Below are 21,965 nucleotides of genomic sequence, written 5' to 3'. Positions count from 1 at the left end.
TTCTTTAATAAATGAAATCGGGCCGGTAAGAGTTTTGTAACAAATTTTCTTTTTTTTCTTATTATATGGAACGTTTAAACATTATTTATCTATTATCGTCAATTGCATATATGTAACTTGTATTTTTTTAAAAGAAAATTCTAAATTAATAACATATTTTGATAATAGAAATGTAGTGTCTTAATTTTTTGATATCAGTATCGTTTTGTTAAAAACGTTTTTATTTATATTACAGAAATTTTTGTTTTTTGAGCGGAAGAAATGATATCTGCGAGATTATTACCGTATGGTTTACAGTTATGTTTGGATTAACAAGTTTTTGAAGCACTTCAAGAAAAGAAAACAAAACTTACTGGATTTTGTTCACTTTAGCGTGTAGTTAATAACAATTCATATGTATTGGTTTTTTTCATAGTGGTGAAATTAAATATCACCTTTTAAATGTCAGTCGAATAAGTTGAATTTCACCAAAAAGCTTATTTGATTTCTTAGCTTCTACAGGAGATGATAGTTGTGGGGTAAATGAAGTTTTGAAACTCATTGTTTTAAACCGATTGTCTTTTCATTGGTAATTAAATTCACATCTAAATAGTACAATCATTTAATCTTGGCGTTATAGTTTAGGCATTAATAAAAACTTTGTGCGCATCGACGCGTGCGCAGTAGTTTGTTACAATGATGGAGGAAACTTACAATAGAGAGATGAATGTTATTGATAAAAGTTGTGTCATTTACCCTGAAAGCCCCTCCTCTAGTCCGTTGATGGATACCAGCTTCAGCAGCAAATAGCCCCACCACTCTTCTTTTTGAATACATTTCATCTGCTTCATCATCCACTCTTTATATCTCAGTAGCCGAACACTTCAAAAGTACCACTTCAAATCCTTTGAACTCCGCATTCATATTTACTCACCATTAAAACCAAGTGCACATTATTAACAAATAAACAAACAAACTTAACACACAAGTGAACAAAGCACAGATGATGTATTATCTACCTCTAAAACCACCCTATCTTTTTTAATTTGTTATAATCCTTATACTAATGAACTGAGATATATTTGTATCGATCTCACCCTCATTAGTAGTAATACTTGCTTCTGCTGGTAAATTAAGTACATCACTGCAATAGAGACATTAATTAATTACATAAGGGTCTTTTAAATGTGATGTTTTTTATGAAGATTTTGAACAGGGGATGTATAAACCATTTTATGTTTTAAAAAACTTTCTGTTATTATCATACCCGGAGGAACCCAGCTTTATTTAACTTTTCCCCACATACTAATATTATTATTATTATTAACACTATTAAATTTAATCAAGATCGGAGTAAAAAAAAGTATAAATTTTGACTGTTGCCTGATCTTGTTTACTTTAAAATAAAGAATTTTATAATTGGAAAAAGGAAATATTTTCTTCGCTACATAATATTTTTTTATAAAATGTTACTTAATATTTTACATTTTAAATTAATATTAATATCTAAATTATTTTAAATCAAACTACAAAAAATTTACACTTATTTCATTAATTACAACAAATCATACAGAATAAGGAAAAGAAAATTTTTACCTAGGATATCAGAAGAAGCTTAAAAACCTCTTTTTTATACCTATTATTACCTGTAGTACAGGTGAACAAAAACCCTTTTTGTGTGTTTTTTTATAAATTGCGACACTTAATTGTTGATTTTTATTTACCGATCAGAATTATCTATATAGAATTGATTTTATATTCTGTAATTTTGGAGAAATTCAGCTGTTATTGAGAAAAATTATTGCTAAAGAGCATTTTTTTATTTACTGTTAATGTTTTTTCGTGGGAACCAGTACCATCAATAAAATTACCCCACAATTTAGCAATTACGGTACTTTTTTATATCCTCTTATACATCAGATCAAATGAGGAGGGTAATTTCTCTTTATAGAAATACTTATAACCATAGAAAACACGTATTCTAACTTGAAGGTAATACGTTTTCGTACGATCGTTAGGAACTTTTACTTCCTAATTATCGTATTATATTGATGTAGAAAAAATGTAGTGATTGATTCAAAATTTACCTCCTACCTACTTCATTATATTTATAAAATCCGATGATTATCAAACTTCAACGTTTGTAAATAAAACCACGCTTATAAAAGTATTTGTATTGTGTCCGAACAACTTTTCTTTATATATTTAGGACGGATAATTCCATTTTCAAACAGATTGATACTGTGTAACACTTTTTAGTGTTAATTCATCTAGTACTACATTTAACTGGCTAAATAACTCTCGGATTTTGCCAGACTGCTCCGCTTATCAAACTAAATCAAGTATAAATTTCTTTCTCGGATTCTGATGATTGGTGATGTAATTTTATTTGATATATTAAGTTGATCAATTGATTCTTTTGGCTATATTTCTCAAGATATTACCACCGACGCTGAATTCGACTCTCCATTACGTTTTTTTTTTTTTTTTTAATATTTACGGTGTGACTTAGCTAGCGCCTAAAATAACTAATATTCGTAGTTTTTTAAATATAAAAATAGTAGTAAAAATTATTTAAAATCGGCGGTTATCTCAAATTTATGCTGACATAAATTATATGAAAATTTTTCATCATAACCTTTTCATTTTACGGTATTATATAATAAATCTTGTACAATTAAAAACTGCAAGACAATTAACAATGCAAGTAAAGATTACATTTATATTTATCTTATAATTTTTTCTAAGTCAATTGTGCGTTTTCTATTTTATATCCTACATGATAGCACTGGTTTGGTATGGATTTAATTTTATGTAAACAGAATAAACTTTCAAACAACTAAAATAAAAAATTGACACCAAATTATATCCAACACTTTTAGAGCCCTCTCTTATTCGTATTCTATTATGCGTTCTCTTATTTTATGATTAAAAATAATTTATGTACATCTTATTGCTAAGTAAATAGACTTAATTTATATAAAGAGATAAATACATTTTTTATGTTTTATGCAAAATTCTGATTCAAGTTTTGATCTGCAAGTTTATAGTTAGTATCTAAAATCTGTAAGTTTTGACTGCTGGTTATAACTTGCAATTTAATAATTTTCAAAAAGAAAAAAAAAGGACCATTTTTATCTATAATGAGGTTTATAAAGCATTTAATATTTTTATTTGATGATTTTTTAATTTAACTACTGAAGTTTTAACACCATAATATTGTTACAAAATAATTAAATTCCATTAGGTCTCTTAAATCGTTTATTTTGTTTTTTAAAATAGTAATGTTATCCATGCCATCTTACTTTCAAACTTTTGAAAATATATTTTTTCTATCTTTCATTAATGTATTTGTATATGCATTTTTTAAACTGAGTTTGTTGCTTACGACTTTTTAGCATGAATCTGAGATTATTATTCTCTTCCCTTATAAAGCATATGTACACTTGTATTACGTTTTGTTAGATCGCGTTTTGTTATTTAAGTTCAAAACGGTAGATTTGATTATCTATTTGTTAATATTACATGATACAGATCCATCAACTCAGTAAATGTGAAAAAAGTTTTAATGAAAGCATCCTATGCTAACTAACTTAAATAATAAATACTTAATGACTTCATAATAAATAATTAATTTAAAAAGTTAATTCGTTTTTATGTAATTTAATTTTTTATGTTAATTTGGTAGCATAATTTTTACTTGTTTAAATTTGATTATTATAGAATCTCTTTTGAGATATCTTTATTATAAGAATTATTTTTAAAAACTAATAATAAATAAGACGTACTGGTAGTAATGCATTTTCAACTTTACTCTCGGGAGAGGTTTAATTAATTCTTAAGCTCTGTGAAAGTACATAGAAGTTCGGAAACATCGTTGCCAGTTTTTTAAAACGAATTTTTTAATATCAAATTAAAATTTAAAGATATTTGCTTGTTTTAAACCAAAAAATACAATTTCTTTATTAAATTTATATCTACTCTTTTTACATTTTTTTCTTTGGAGTATTTTAAAGCTTTCCTACTAAAAATATTTTTTTTAAAAATTATTTAAAAATATTTTCTCTCCCTTTCTTTCTCTCTAATTTTAATATATAAGATATATATATATATAAAATATAAATATATATATATATATATATTTTATATATATATATATAAATTTTCTTGCAGGTTATCCGCCTTTTAATAGCAAAATTTTATTAATATATCAGGTATTTTGATTTTCACTGGTGAAGGGTGGTAGTGTTCCTGCAGAGATCTCTCGGTAGGAGGCGGCTGTTGTTTAAACATATCACGATTCAGCCACCGTTAAAGTGGCCCCTCTTCTATCAGCGGGGAACCGGCAGAAAGGCAGGTAAATCACTAATAATGTAGTAATTACTTCGTAACAACAATAATAATAATCACTGGTGTGTATAAAGTAACATCTGCGCAACGAAATCACGATCCGACTTGCATATGTAGTTCTATTATGATTTTTCTCGTTCGCTCACTCCATCGTCAGTCTCTTTCTTCCTCGTTCGTGTAATAACACCTGCCAGCTCCGAACTCAACCCCATTGCATAAACATCACCAACATAGTCTAAACCACTATTGTTGATGGTATATAATTAAATCACCTACAGTAATAGTAATAAATAACAGTCAAGATATATTAATAATTGCTATGTGTTTGTGCCTCCTACCCTATACCTACCACTCACTAGTAAACTGAGAAACCACGGCACTGTGGTTATTAAAAATATATTATTTTATATTAAAATTCACTGACCGTGTTAAATTAAAAAAAAAAAAAATCAATGGCGCCTGTGACGTATTGTTCTACACTTTCACCGTTACTGTTGCCTTATTATTTTTAAACATGTCCAAATAAGCATCAATTGATTTAATTTTAATTTTATTCTTTCACGCTAGTGGGCCTTTTGTTCAATTTGTCGGTGGTTTTGGTGATCGCTGAGTAATGAATCAGCTGGTCTCGAGTCCAATTCCCAGCAAGGTTTTGATAAAAATTTATTTATAATGTTACACAGTTGAAAATGAATCAAAATAGGAAGCCGTACATTTGTTAAACATATGTTGAATTGCTACGCGTCCCGCACAATTCTTACCTTTTAATCACAAATGAATTTTTGATCACAATTATGAAATCATCTTTGAATTTGATTTGACTTTTGTAAATTAATCTTTCTCTTAAGTGCATTTCCAGGCAAGTAAATTACAAAAATTAATTATCATGAAGGATAAGAAAGTCATTTTCCAAATTTCAGATACTTTTTTGTTCCTTAAACTTCTGTTTACTTTTTCATCCCTTTAAAATTTTTATATATTTGCAGTAAATAAATAAATTAAATAAAGGTCTTCCTTTGATAGAGAAGTTTTAAAATTAAAAATGAACAAATGATCAATTTTCGTACTGCTGATATATTAAAGGAATTTATAAATAGCATCATAAGAGGACAACACAGGATCTTCGGAATCCTGTCTGATCTTAATGGCGGAATAATTAATTATTGTTACCAACAAATTAAATTTAGCTACATTGTATTTTTTTAAATATTTTATATATAAATTATAAATTTAGCGCACCGGGTTGGTCTGGTGGTTAAATTGTCGAGGCAAAATCAGTTGTTTAACAGCTGATTTTCAAAGTCAAAGGTTCTAACAATCAAATCCTAGTAAACGTTAGTTACTTTATACGTATATGAATACTAGACAGAGGATATCGGTGTACTTTAATGGCTGAAGTTCAATAACTCACATAACTCACGTATGGTCGGCCTGACCAACGAGATGTAAAACACTACATCTCATTACATGTCATACATATCATCATTATTTCATTGGGTCATGATGGCGGGGTTGTTTATTGTCCACTAGTGGAACAGATTGTAACGTAAACGTTAGGAAATAATAATATATAAATTGTAAAGAAAAATTAGCTTACAGTTTTATTCTCTTACTAATGATTATAGCTAAAATTGATTTTAATAACGCTTAAAACATAAATTTACCTATCCATAATCCAGTTATATTCAAGGTTTTATATTGATTTAAAATATACGCAAAAAACGCCGTTTCCTTGAAAAAGAAGGTTATTTTGCTGAAATTTACTTCCTCAGGATGCATCTGTTAAAAAGACTAAAATTACTACAATATAAAGATATAACCGTACGAACCCTTCGTTCCTACCTAACTAGTTCTATTTTGTTTTCTTCTTTTCCTAGTTTATACATGTTAATATTACAACAAACTTTGATCGTATCAATACTAGAATGACAAACTTGTATCTCATTCAATCTACAAAATACTGTGTCTAGTGTAAGTTATTATTTTCTATTTACCATGTCAAAGATGTCAGTAAATTTACGTCCAACAAATAATAGAACCGCTAGCGGAAATGATTAATGCCCGGTGTCCCGGTGGTATGGCCACGTGTCTGGGAAGCCTCCCGCCTGCACGTTGCACCATGGTGAAACCCTTCAAATGTTGTGATGAGATCAGATGGGATGACGGAGCCGTTTAGAATGAGAGATGAGATACGAACGCTGTTAAACTCCTCTTATTATTTCTTTTTCTCCCTTCATTTATCTTTATGTGTCTAATTATATTGTACGTCTTCCTCATCCCTTTTTCCATAACCTTTACTCATCTATTGAGAGACGGCTTATATATAGCCATCTCTCAATAGATTTCCTTGCGAACAAGTTTTCCTTGTGCGAACAAAAGACGACTGTGTTTCATATTTAGCCAAATATAATCCAAATGGCAACATCACAATGATCGAAGGAAATACTAATAATTAAATTGCGAAAAATTAATATATTTTTTTTTTTGTTGGATAAATGGAATAATAAGTTAATTATTATTAAAGGATCGGGCACTGTGTAAGTACGGTACAGAACGTATAACCAGTTTATGTGGCTGTTCATGCAAGTGTATCATAGACTAGTTTTCATTCAAAGTTGATCATACTGTTAAGATGGAGAGATAATTTTTTATATACAACAGCATACCTAAACATTCTTCGTAAATAATAAGTTACTGCTGAACAGAAATTTTAATCAAATATTAACTATGAAAAGGGATGCATTATTATTTGAAGGAAATATATAAATATAGAAGCTTAGAGGTTAGTTCATGATAAATTCAAAATTCTATGAGCCACTTCTCTTTTTTCCTTCAGAACCACACCTTTAAAGGAAAATGTTGTATTAAGGTTGATTTCGTACTTTCAGGCTATTTAGCATCTACTGGTGGTAAAATTATAATTCGGGTCTTAAAGTAACAATATAATAAATGTTGAGTTTCCCTTTTAACCACTTTTAAACGGATAATTAATTAATCCATGTCGAAGAGGAACAAAGTTTTAATATAGTAATCAAAATTTTGTCTTAGGAGAGCCATTCAATTTATTAAGGAATTTTTCTATTGTATTTTCCTAATGTGTACGTGCTATCTATTCAACTAGTGAAAAATAAGCAACCCCACCACGAACCAATGAGATGAGGATGGTATATATTACTCGTAAATGTGGCGTAGTCTTTTACTGACTCAGGCCGACCATTCCTGGGACGTGCGGTTTGTTGAACCCCAACCACCAAATTACACCGGTATCGATTGTCTAGTATTCACATCCATATAAAAGACTAACTTTAACTAGGATTCGAACCGTCGACTTCGAAAATCAGCTGTTAAACAACTGATTTGCGACGACGAGTTAACCATTAGACCTGCCCGGTGGTTAATTTACAAAGGAACTGAGACCCTATAAATAACAAATGTTAAGTAATTACTTAGGTGTTAATATAAAACAATGAAAAGTTTGAGTAAGTTCTCTTTCAGATCTGATTTATGTTTTAGGTTACTCTTCTTCTCATGCAGGCAACAAAAATTGGTCAAGCGGCAAAAAAAAAGACTTGAAATTGAATTAAACGAGTTTAATTATTAACATTAATTAATTAAACTAAATTGAATTAAATTAAGTAAACAAAAATCTAGAAAATTTGAAATAATTACCGATAAATTCTACAATGTGATTTTCAAACAGAGAATTTCATTATGGTGAGGAAAAACATTTTTCTATTAAACATTTAGCGTAAGAGTTGAACAAGATTGAACAATATATTATGCGATCATATACCCACTTTACAGTAGATTCAAGAATTTAACTTAAATGTGTCTTATATTCATCAGTCAGAAAGAAGACTAGTAGAAGGACGCCATGTAGAAACGGAGAGGAAGGAGTAGAGAATGACAAACGAAACGGAGTGAAACATCTGTGTGAGATTATTTAAAATGAAATTTGAGAAAGGTTGTAATAGGATAAGTATGGATTTCCTAATTCCGTTGGATATTTTCAGCACGTTGGATAAAAGTGGTAAGTTTATGGTTTTACAGAGAAAACGTGCTTGTTTTTTCTCTCTGAGTTATGGTGTTTTATTGTAGTGTTATTAAGAAGTTCTTATGAAGTGTTTGGTACGTACTTGAGAGTGAAAGATCGTACTATAATTGAGTGTTTGTCGTTTCGTATGATATTGCATGTGCGTAGACTGGTTTTATTTTTTGTGTACTTTTTCTGGAATTTTATTTTAGAAATATACAACATTGCACAGGTTGAGTTAATTTAATTTACCTGTTGAGATGGCAGTTATCGACCCATCAGCCTCTTGCCGGTTTTCGGCAAGTTGCTGGAAAGGCTGGTTGTGGAACGGCTCGAGGAAAGCATCGATATGAGCCGTATTCTAAATCGAGGCCAATATGGCTTCATGAAAGGGGTTGGCACCGAGGATTGCATCTTAAATGCTCTTGCCGAGGTGGAAAGCGCCGACTGCAAATATGTTTTGGCAATTTTTATTGATATAGAGGCAGCATTTCCTTCCTTGTGTTGGAGTTCTGTCCTCTATGCTTTGGAACGCCGCAATGTTCCCAAAGCCACACAGGCCGTGGTAAGAGACTATCTGTCTAACCGAACGGCTCTGTTTAAAGATGCGCACCTAGTTGTGGAAAAATCCGTCACCAGGGGAAGCCCGCAGGGTTCCGTTCTCGGTCCCCTGCTGTGGAACCTGGTGTTTGACGGATTTCTGGGATTGACTTTCCCAGAAGGAGTCATGGCCCAGGCTTTCGCCGATGACTGTCTCCTTTTAGTTCGTGGAGATTCACGACCACAGCTAGAAAGCAGAGCGCAGGCGGCTTTGTCAACCGCCGAAGGCTGGATGGACATTCAAAATTTAAAAATTTCTGTGCCCAAAACGAAGTTTATGCTTCTAAAGGGCGCAGACAAATTATCATGCAGTCGAAACCCCCACATTAAATATAAAGGCTGTGTAATCAGCCGAGTAAGGGTTCATAAGTACCTAGGTGTTTTGTTTGATGATAAGTTGCTGTTTAGTAACCATATTAAGCAAGTTGCGGCGGACGCCGTCTCTGTGATGCACAAACTTAGACGGATTGCTCGGAAAGACTACGGGCTGTCGGGCCGCCAAATGTACTTGGTGTACCGAGGCGTCTTCGAGAGCATGATCGCATACGCGGCGCCGGTTTGGGCGCACAGGTTGGAAAGAAATAGAGCACTACTTCAAAATTTAAGGAGTGCCCAGCGCAGAGCCATGATTGTATGCACTGGTGTATTTAAAACAACCTCCTACGAGGCTACTACTGTATTGGGAAAGGCTCTCCCAATCGATTTAGTGGTGAAAATTCGGGCAGTCATGTGGAAGTTGCGTAGAGGTCGGGAGGCCGAGGCATTTGGGATGCGGTTTCGAGCCGGGCCAGAACCGGATCGGAACGGTGATCACAATGCACCGGAGCAAAATTTCGTCCAGTTGCCCATCTCCCGTCTGCGGAAAAGGCTTCAAAGCCTCGCGATGGAGGCATGGCAGCTTGAATGGCACACCACGACTAAGGGTAGATCCTTGTATAATTTTATACAGGATTTGGGGGGATGGTATGCCTCGAGTTCTTTCTTAAGGGCGTCGGGTGCCCAGGTGCTCACCAACCATGTGAATCTAAACCAATATCTGTTTCGGTTTCGCCTGGTGGCTGATGAGTTGTGTGTCTGCGGGGAGGTCCAGTCAAATGTACATATGATGTACGACTGCCCGGCCCTTGGGGGGGCCAGAGACCGTGCCACCCTGGAACTTAGAGGTCAGGGGGAAACCTGGCCGCTCACAAGCGGCGAGGCAGTGTGGCGAGAGCCGCACTGTCGGACCGTGTGGGAGTTCCTCGATGAGGTTGCTATGTTCAACCGTCATCGGTAAATTTAAGGGATTAAATGTAAATGCATTTAGACTCCTAAAAGCTTTGCTGCTGGAAACCAATTACCTTGGTAAGAGGGCTGGCCACCAGCCAAATCAGCTCCAAGCGCTGTTAAATGGTGGACAGGTACTAGCTGGCATACAGCGACCGAGGCGTGGCAGCCAAAATTGCTGTCTTTTTAATTAATCGACGTAAATAAATTGTACAAGGGGTGCGCCTCCCCGATCTAGTTTTATGTTTGACAAGTGAGCGATTGGGACACTTCAGCGGGTGCTGTATGGCGCCCTGCTTGATTCGCTCACGCATGTTAGGTAGCTCACTAGGAGCTTTTAGGATTTGGGTCGCTAAACTGTTCGAGGCTCAGTAGCCGTTCTTGGCACGGAACATTTGGTCTATGCTCTAGGGCGACCGAATGGGGTGGTGGTGGGAGAAATGCCAGTTACCCTACCTGTTGACATGTAGGATATTATTTTTCCGAGACGTTATTTTAGATAAGGAGAGGACTTTAATTTATTTAAATTTATTCATTTCTACGGTCTGTCACTGCAGTTACGATACTCGGCAGTATAAACTATTGTAGAAGATTAGTGAAGGGACTCGAGCCGGACTTAGCTCACCTGTTTATTGGAGTTGGGTACAAATCTAAATCGGAGATTCCTCGCTCCCCGGGGTCCGATTTGGAAATGGTTTCCACCTTTCCTTCTCCACTCCCTTGCCCTATCTTCCAACTAACCCATAAAACCAACGCAAAAAATTTGCGAGAAGGCCAAATCTGGTAAATTTTCCTACTTTTGAAAAGTGGGCAAAAGAAATAGGAGCCAGCAACAGGAAGCCCAGCAATGCACGTTCAACTCGACAGGGTCTACAACGAGTGAGTCCACAGACGGCGCAATCCGTAAGGAGAAGAGGAAGGAGCAGAGGAAGAAGAGTCGCTCTGTGAAGAAAAACCCTATGGACATGGAGAAAGGGCTTGAGGGCACCCGCAGAGGGAGCTTGTCAAGTACGTAAAAGAACTCATTAGCGTAGTCGGCATCATTATGAAATATGCTGAGAAAAATCACGCGTCCAGGGAGCTTAAAGACCTTGCGGGGGACATGGATAGAGTAGTGACGGTCTTCCGGGGTTTCGTTGAATCCAACCAACCACGGCTGAGATGAATCCAAGAGAAAAGCTGAGATGAAGGAGGTGGCCCGTCAAACTAGGGTAGACGTGCAACACAACGAATTATTGCGCCAACTAGAGGTGGGTGTCAAAACCGATGACATCGACGTTCTTGTGGCTACATGGAGAAGGGTGTGGTTCCTCAAGACGGTTGAGTTGAATGAGCTCGTCTTTGTCGAGAGAGAGAAAGATTTGGCTGTCATTTTCGACTAAGCTAAGTAGAAAAGTAGATTCTCGGAGTCCATCTTTAGGGCGGCTCCATGAGTCAAGGGTTTTGCAGCGGCGGGATAGCTAAGAGTAGGGCAGCTTCTCGCTTGCACCGAGTTGGTTACAGTCCTCTAGGGAGATGACCTTTGAGAGGAAGAAGTTCACCCTGGTAAGTGATCCCTCAATTGGCGAGGGGAATATCTTCCACTTGAGGAAGGGTGTTGGGAAGATATTTCTACAGGCGAAGCAACATGTAACCTTTGGAGTGGAGGAGAGTGATGCGGCTCGTGTTACGAGAAAAATACTGAAGTACATAGGTCGTTGAACAGGAAAATCGGCTTGTATGTGGAGAGAGTAGCCAAGCACAAACCAAACTGATCGATCAGCGCGGCACTTGCCGAGAAGGCGAAGACACTGGTCGTCAAGGTAGCAGATCAACTGAGAAAGAAGACCTTTGTTGACCTCCTTAAGGAAGTCAAGGGAGTGAATGAAGTTAACTCAGAGATTCTCTCTACCCGTAGGCATAGGGAGAGGATCAGGGTCAAGGACGTAGGAGAGTGACTGAGGAAGCTTAAAAACTACAGGAGGGGATCCAAGGGATAAAGGTGGTCCTAAGGAAAAGGGAAAGAACCCGAACAATTTTTATTAACGACATAGATGCCCTAACTATTAGCGAGGAGGTAGTAGGGCAATAGTCGAAGTTATAAAAGTAGAAGAGGAGAGGAGGCAGACCATAAAGCTGCGACCTGCTCACTCAAATGCAAAGGTAACCTCGCTGACGGTTTACAGAAGCGAAACGAAGAAGTTGCTGCGGAAGGTTGTTATGCGGAGTTATGCGGCTGATACTGTCGTCCGGTGAGGGATGGAGCACTTGCATTGCTCGGTTTTGGGGAATGCTTCGACAGAAGTTGTTAAATTAGCAAGAGGGGGACAGCGGGGATGTCGGGTGAGGACGACGTCGGGCGCTTGCCTTTGTGGGCGGATGGCGGGGGTGCCTCGCACCATCATCGCTGAGCAAGCTCACGCAGAGGAGTGCGCTGTACATAAGGTATGTATGTCATGTAAAGAAGACAATTCTGTATATATTAGAAGAGTTGTATGTAAGAAGAGGTGTGTAGGGCAGGTAGTTGTAAATTTAGTGTACAGTTGTAAGAATGTAAGGTGTGCCTGTGAATGTACGTGCTGTTAAGATAATGTTTTAACGGAAATTCCAATACCACGTCGCACGAGGGAGTGAGGACCCACTATGTACGGGTTGCTGGGCGTTTGGTTTAGGACTTCTACAACTTACTAACCGTCGATTTGAGACATATTTAAAAAATTTGATATTAGCGAAAAAATGAGTAGTGTTGTATTTTTAGCGTGACCGATTTAATCGTAAATCGTTCACGGAATCGGTTTTAAATAAACCGATTTCAATAGTGTTGATTTTGTTTTCTTATGGCTTATCTTATTCTTGTTTAAAATGTGAATAAACTTACAAAAAATGCCGTTCACAAGAAAAAAATGCCGTTTCCCACTTCCGACGAAAATAAAAAAAGTACGTTGGATAAAACTTTTTGGAACAGATAGTAATTATGAAAACGATTAAGGGATTTCCTGCTGTTAAACTACAATAACTGGTTTTATATTTCTGGTTATTTGTCATAATCTATAACTGTAAATGTTACATATTAAGAATTAAAAAACACGACTGTCCAAAAACATTGCTGACAGATATTTCTCTATAATATAGGATAATTACTAATATAGGACGATTAAAAAGCGTGCGGGTGACAATTTTATATGTAGTATAATTTTTTTTTAAATTTATTTAAATATATAGGTAAATATATATATATACATATATTTATATAGCCACTATATTACTCCCGGTAATGTAAGGATTCCAACAAGGGGTCATACATCTAATCGGTTCAGCCGTTGAGCTGCTACGGTGGAACAAACATACGTACACCTTGAATGGAGTCGTGTAAAAAAAAAGTATATATACGAAGAAAAGCATTCATGGGAATGTTTAAGTGGTCATTTATAAGTACGTTCACAATTCGAATTTCAAATTGACTTCATTATAAAAGTTATACCTATTGATTTGCAGATACAGAATGAATTCTTGATTTCGAAAGAATGAAGAAACATAGTGAAGCTTTAAGATTCGGAATAGGTTCGTTTTGTGAACGGTACTTGAGCTAGCGAAGAAATAGAAGTAAAACGGATTTAAAAAAAAAAACTCTGAAAAGTAAAAATAAATCATGCCACTACATTAAACTTAAAATAAATAACTTCTAAAACTTACTAACCGTCAATTTGAGACAAATTTCAAAAATTTGATATTAGCGAAAAATTGAGTAGTGTTGTATTTTTAGCGTGACTGATTTAATCGTACTTTTTTTAAATAAACCGATTTCAATAGTGTTGATTTTGTTTTCTTAAGGCTTATCTTATTCTTGTTTAAAATGTGAATAAACTTACAAAAAATGCCGTTCACAAGAAAAAAAAGGTAAAAAAACGTGCGTTATAATAAAAATAAGAAACAAAATGTAGATAAAATATTAATCATCTAGAATAGTTTTATTCTATTTTCAATAATCTATGCTCGAGTTCTAAACAAATGAAGTGACTTATACGGTAACAGTACCTCAACATAAACACAATTACATCAGTACAATAGAATAACTTAATTAGCTTAATACTTCGTGTAATGGATTAAATTATTTTTTTCACAATCGCAGCCTATGCAGTAGTGTTTCAATAGATTCATTATCATATGACAACGCAATCAAATCGCACAATATCTCGTCATTGCTATTATTATTAGACATACTCGTATGATAGTAGATATTGACATCATACCTATTGCATAGTAATACATCTCAACATATTACTAATGTTTGTACCTTGTAATGCAACAGCCATACTATACAAAGTACTCGTACAATATTATGTAATATCTAGTGCCATATAACCCACATAGCTATATATATTCAATCAAATTTACAGGTTGACTGAATGACTAAAAACGGACCCTAGACACCTATTGTCTAGGGATATTTTGCAAATGATTGTGTATTATTTTTGATGCTACCGTTAAACAACTCAGTGATTCACTAAAAAAAATTATATAACTAAATTAAGATATTTTGAAATAATTCGATTAATTCATCGCTTACTTCAAAATCTCAAATGATATATTGCTGTAATCGTCTATTTTGTGTAATCAACTTCAAAATTCAACGCAATACAAAATAACTGCCTTATCATCAACTTAAATTGCAAATTCATTTTTTTTTGCACAAGATTTGTAAGAAATTGGTAAAGATATATATATATATATATATATATATATATATATATATATATAAATTATTTTTTTGTTTTTATAGAAATATGAAAAAATGTATTATTTATGTTGTACGGCGAATATTATATAATCTTAATAAAATATTTTTATCTTTTTTTTATTAAATATTAATATTTAATACGTACAAATTGTACAAGCGTTATACATGCACGTTGTATAAATAAAATTAAAATTTAATTTTTCAGTAAAGGAACTATGATTAGTTAATTTTATATTTAAAAAAAATTAAAATAATTAAAAATTATTGTCTTAAAACTTTTTTTTCAAAATAAGTTGTTAGTAATGAATGAGGATTTTTTGAAAGATTTCATCATTCATTTTTGATTAACAACTTGAATTTTTGAATAATGTGAGTGTGTGTTATAGGGCGAAGTGTAAATATCTTGAAATAGTGGAGAATGAAATTTAGCATCAGCAAACTATTCACATATCTATAATTACTATTAATATTAAAAAATGAATATTTATTTTTGTTGACTGGATGTTAGAAATGCAATATTAGTTAATTTATAATTAATCAGATTCGACAGTTTTTAAATTATATTGTTTATTTAATGTGAAAAAATTTTGTAAGCATATTTCAAGAAATAAATGGCTAAGTATTGTTATTCTGCAAAACGGTCATTCTGCGAATTTTCACTTATTTTATTTGGAAGAATTTTTTTAAGTAATTTGTTAATATTTGGATGGCTAAATATTCTGACATTTGTACTTGTAAGCAGCTCTCTTTGTATCGATGTTCCGAACAAATTATGAATAATAAACACTAGTAATTTACATTAATTCATACGAATATTTAAAAGCTCACGAGCTTGTGAGAGCGTACGGACGCGTGCATTTGTTTATTACAGGCGATTATTGTAGGTTGTAATTAGTATATGGGTCAACAATTAGATTATTGTGCACTTCTCTCCTATCGTATCAACAGAAACAGACAGCCATACCGTTTTCTTTTATTTTGACGGCCTGTAGTACACATTTGTAGTTAAGGGTACAAATGTGATGAGATCTGTATTTGTGTGCGCGTGTACTAGTGTAATATGAGGAATTATTTGATTAGGATATAACTGATGTCCACATCTAACATCTCACATCTCACGGACCGCTAACAGACCAGCCTCCTTTAAGTGTATTACAAACTAACACTACTTTATAACACGGGCTGCAAAGCAAGTATAAAGGCGGACGGTAAACGACGTCGGAATATGTGTCTCTAGACGACCGTCCTATAGTAAGCATCGCACCTCCTTACTCGATTCTCATTGAAATTACAAATCAAGTAAGTGTGTTCTTACTATTTGCATTTGATTATTAAATTAACATAGGATATTTTTAAGGGCACCTGGTACCTTGTATTTTTTTAAAAATTAGATTTTTTTTATTGCATTTTTGCTTATTTCAAATGTTATTTTATGAATATAAAATAAACAAAAAATTATATTTTTAGTGACAAAATTGATTTTTTTTTTATAAAGTTACAGTAAGTTTTGTGTAAATTTTTTTATAGATTTTTTGTTTTTTTTGGCACTTAGTTATTTTTAAAGGAAACTTTTGTGTTTATATAGAGAAATTTTTTTTTCATATTCAGAAGCGGATGGGCTCATGATTACGAAATCTCCGCGGAGCCTTGAAGAATGTTTTATTAGAAAATGCTAAAAAAATTTTCAGGAAAGGATCAACTCACAAATAAAGTTATCAATGAAATTTAGGGCTGCTATGGTGTTGCTATAACAAAAAATATGCATAATAAAAAAGACATGAAGCGTGCAATACGGGTTATTTATTTTCATAAAATCTCGACAGATGAAAACCCTTTATATGGGCTTTGTCCGTGGAACATCATGGATTATCATCTTCGTGAGAGACTATCATTGAATATAAAGTGCTGATAAGGAAGCAAAAATCGTTTATTAACATGGAACTAAGAAAAACAAAAAAGTACTCAACTAGAACATAGGATGATGAGGAAGAAAACCCGACAATGAAGAATATGGTGCTGGGATACATTGACCTGCAGTAAATGATGTTTTTAATCGTTTTCCAAAAATTGCATATTTTTTAAATAAAAGACCCGTTATCTCATGACCGCTTAAAGTAGGAAAATTAAATTTTTACAGAATATTTATGTATGCAAGACACAGTTACTGAGGTTTTTTTAACATCTAATGATTTATATTTTCTAAGATACATAAGTTTTTGTGCTTCAAAAAATAGGAAAATTGAATAAAAATTTTAAGTAAAAAATTTTGTAGTAAAGTTATGAAAAACCTCAGTAGCTAAAAGACCTTATGAGACAAAAAATTTCTATTGTGTCCTGAAACAATGGATCTTAAAGTTAGAAAAAATAACATTACTGAGATACAAGGTGCCCTTACATTTTTTATTTCATAGATGAATGAAAGTTAGAACCTGGCATTCCTTTACGACCTTATTAATTTCCAATATCGTACAAGTTACTGTCGTCAGTAAGCCTATCTTAACATTAACAGAAATAATGTTAGAAGTATTTTATTTTTGTAATAATCTTTTTGTAATCACGCGTAATATAATGAGATAATTTTTTTAAATTATTTTCCTGACGATTAGCTTTGAAAACTGGTAGTATTGCTATCATTAATTTTTTAAACTTATTTTTTAATTAGTTTGCATTTAATTTTCATCAATACGATTGATAGAATTCAAAAAGACTGTGAATAAGTAATATAAAATTGATATATATTTGAATAAAGATTCTATGACAAAATATTATTAGGTAGCTTGATTGCCTAATGAATAATTATTAGGTAGCTTACATTACAGTTAATTTGATAAGTTTCGAGACACATTTCGAAAGTATATAATATTGACTTTAGATGAAGTTTTTTTTAACAAATTTTTACTAAGATGAAGGTTCAAGTAACTATTACCTTTTATTATATCAATTTTCATTGCATTTTTTTAGTACTGAATACTACCCAAAAAATGTCAACAGCTCACAGTGAATAATTGATTGTTTTCTCAAATTCAATGATCTATTGAACCGGTTCGTCAAACCGTGGCTTTTGCATTAGTTTTTTAACTTACTTCATATCCTTAATTTCTACTATACTACTCCCTGAGATGTACCAGCTAGGGTATCCGTATACTACGGAACCATCAAGCTGTAAGGGGATATAGTTTACCGTCCTATCCAAGGCCGAGATTTTTATTTGAAATATAATCAGATGGTTCAGTACATCTTAAACGTATCTGTCAGTTTTATTTATTTATACAAATTTATTTTCTTACAATTATTATTATTACATAAATATATTGTACTACGCACATTAATTTATAGCATTTTAAGACGTTATTCCTTTAAAACTAAGTATACAAAGATAAGTTACATTAGTTACCTAAATCAAAACTTTACCTTTATATACTTATTTACTTTTTTATATGTTTATGGAAAAAAAATTATATACTGATGAAAAAAATAACCTATTCGATTTTATAACATCAAATTTCATAAGAACATTTTTTTTTCTTAGCGAGGGAAGTAATTTTAACAAACAAACAAACACACACACACACACACACACACACACACACACACACACACACACACATATATATATATATATATATATATATATATATATATATATATATATACACCTACAAAATGTAATTTTAACCGTAGAGAATCGGAATGCGAATTACGTCTGTCTCCAGTTGGTAAGGGTATTAAATACATCCTATTAAGGCATGAAATTCATTTTACTCTTACATATCTTATTAATAATTTAATATGATGCTTGAAATATACAATAATTAAATTTTAAACTTAATATAATAACATTTTAATTAAAATAAAGATTGCTTTCGGAACACGGTTACTGAACATGCTAACGTATAGTAATCCACCAGACGAAAATATTATCTCTAAATTCCTGGAAGGACACCTTTGAAAAATATTGTCATGGGATAGTTACATTATAAAGTGATATATGACGTTTATGTTTTAAGTGAAATTTATTAATTCTAAACTGAATATATTTAATAAATTAAAACTAAAGCAGTTCGGTATCATTTTGTCCCGAATAAATTGAATCATTTTGTGAGGTGTTTTGTCATAACATAATTCTCACACACACAAATGAAAAAAAATACTCTAAATGAAAAAGTATATATGTTTGTATACATGTATGTCTTTAATAGTTTAATGAAACCTACGTAATTAATACGAAAAAAAAATTATAAATTTAATCATAACCGGGGTATGAACTGTGATTTTTACTTGAAACAACATAATTATTTTAAATTATTGCAAAACAACAATTCTATAAAGGCTACATTAATTTTTAAAAATTCAAATGATCTTAAATCATTGGAAATTTAACAAGTAAAACTATAAAAATTAACAAACAAACAAAATTCATATTATAGTTGATTTTTACTAAATTTTTAACTCAAAATGGATAAAAGAATTTTACAAATAGCAAATTACACATTTATTTTTTTAAATAAAATCTTTTTTAAATGGCATGTAGCTTATGAATTAATGGGGCACAATATCAATAACTGGATACAGATGAAAAATTTGAGTTTTATATCTTATTTTCCAAATATTAAATCTTTTTAAATGTTTTAAAATTGATATTCACATAAATTTATTATTGTACTCGTACTTCATAGTACATGATCTTTTCTCTTTTAAATTTATGTACCATTTTCGAAAAAAAAATCCCAATTATTTAAAATGATATTGAATTAAACTGAAATTCATATTAATTTTTAATATATTGTAACATTTAAATGATAAATCGTACAGAAAAAAATAATGTTTGCAAAAATAAAGAAATAAAAATCCAAAATTAGGTGCATTTTGATCATCAGTGGATACAAAGGAATTAGTATAAATATTAAAAAAAAAAAATAATAAACTTATTTTTAATATCTTAGAAATACACATACAAGTAAATAACAAACATTTACGAAATGCTAATAAAAGGTAATAATAAAACCTATGTTTATGAACTAAAAAATTATACAATATCATTTTAAACAGTTGAAGTCAAAATCAGAAAACAGTTCAAACTACTTAAATTTCAACTTGAACTAACACTTTGTCTTTTACACACCCCTTATATAGGATACGATGTGGTAAAAGTTTGTTTTGACTTTTAATTTAATTTTAAAGGAAGACGACCGTCACAGACATAATTTCCTTCATCTAATAAAAATTTAGATAGAAGATCTATGCAACGCCTTATTCTAAAAACCTTTTAAAAATGATTTTTAATATACTGAAAATTCTAAAAGATTATTTTTAACGAATTGATTCCCGAACAATAAGTGTTTATTAAATTAAAATCTATTCTCCATCTATCCTTAACTATAAATTCCTATCATTTAAATATCTTTACCTTGATATAGATATTAAATAATTTATCGCCATTTTTCTTAAGAATATGGTGTGGAAGTTTCATGCTTTTAGACGTCGTGGCCAGTTCGTACCAGCAATTTAAATAATTTTAAGGTAAAATCTGAGATTTTACCTTGACTTTTTAAAACATCACTTTATTTTTATGGTCATTTTTTTCTATTTTATAAACACGGGTAAAAATACTCTTTTGGTAGTTTTTCGTAAGTATAATGTTTTTTGGCAATCGTTTATGGTCTTTTGTTTGTTTGTGTATGTTTTTACCAAATAAATACATTTTCCTCCATGTTAGAATTATCGAGTGAAAGACTCAGTTATGTATAAGGGTGTTATATTAATATAAATACTTTTAAGTAATGTACATTATTGTAAAAATTAGGTTTCATAGACGTTCTTTAAAAGATATCAACTTCATAATGTATTCTATTCACTCAAAGGAACAATCTTTTTCATTGTAGAATTACTAGCTAATACTATTAATTTGGTTAATAAGAGATAAATGTTGTGAGATTGTATTTTAATTTCTTTGGATTCTTATTTTAAAAAATTTTTTGACTTAAACATTTTTTTATTAAAATATTATATTAACAGAAACTTTCTTACTTTTAAATAAAAAATTACGGTAAAAGAGGAAAATGGTCATAATGATAACTTAGACTATATCTATGTGTTTTCACAACTTAGTATTATTATAACATTAACCTACCTTCCAGTGTTTTGTTTCTTGCAAGTAATGCAAGCAGTACATCAGGATTATGAGCTCCTGTAACAGGTGGTGGTGGTGGAGCCGGTAGTTCACCGCGATGTAAATGGTACAGAAGGCTGGGAGGTCCCGGGGGCGGAGCCCCTTGAACTGCCGCTGACATATTGTTATTTTCCCCGCCCCCCCACCAAAACGCGTATCCGAACACCTCAAATGACACCGGAGTCTGGTAGAAACCGACAATTCGGAAAAACTGACGTAATTATTGCTTTCGATCGCCGTATCAAATTTTTGTAAGACAATAGACGTAACTGGCGACGTGGAGGCACCTCGTGAAATCTAAAAAAAAAGAAATTAATAAAATTCGGTTGACACCAAGCACATAAGAGTAGGTTACAATGTAAAACAAATATCTATCCAATAATTAATCGAAAAGAGTTGACAGTAAATTTGCTGAAATTATCCACATTTATGTACTTTCAATTTAATTCCTTCTTAAATATATATCATGACTGTTTTATTCCTTAAATGATTTTACTAAAGGCCAGAATTGAATGCAAAACAAAAAGAGCTTGTTTTTTATTATGTATTTACTTGCAATAAATAAGACCTATGAATTATTATTGTACAGGCAATTGTTATAAGGCACTTATGTGCATTTGCCAGATCGGATCAGTTTGCTTTCAGTTTTAACTAACTTCTATAAAATTAAGCTCTCACTTCGACCAGTATATATTTTCGCAGGTTTTCACCTTTTCTTTACTGAATGAAATAATTTTAATGATTTGTCTTTAATTTTGTAGAGAAAGTACTTTTAATCACCCCCAATTGTAAGGGTTCACCAGATAACTAAGAAGATTTTTTTAACCAAAAATTATAATACGCCTTTATTC

The 21,965-nt window shown here is 32.1% G+C and overlaps 1 protein-coding gene across 1 annotated transcript in view; it reads right to left on the bottom strand.

Annotated features, from left to right (window-relative positions):
* Lim3 (Lim3 homeobox protein) overlaps positions 1-21,235 on the bottom strand; it is a 141,924-nt gene extending 120,689 nt beyond the window's left edge. Inside the window, exon 1 of the mRNA XM_075357547.1 lies at positions 21,076-21,235. Within this exon, the coding sequence (XP_075213662.1) occupies positions 21,076-21,235 (160 nt within the window). The remainder of the gene's footprint in view (positions 1-21,075) is intronic.
* Positions 21,236-21,965: the final 730 nt, after the last annotated feature.

Source organism: Lycorma delicatula, chromosome 2, assembly GCF_047948215.1.
Source record: "Lycorma delicatula isolate Av1 chromosome 2, ASM4794821v1, whole genome shotgun sequence".
NCBI classification, from domain to species: domain Eukaryota; kingdom Metazoa; phylum Arthropoda; class Insecta; order Hemiptera; family Fulgoridae; genus Lycorma; species Lycorma delicatula.
This window is presented reverse-complemented; position numbering and strand designations above follow the sequence as displayed.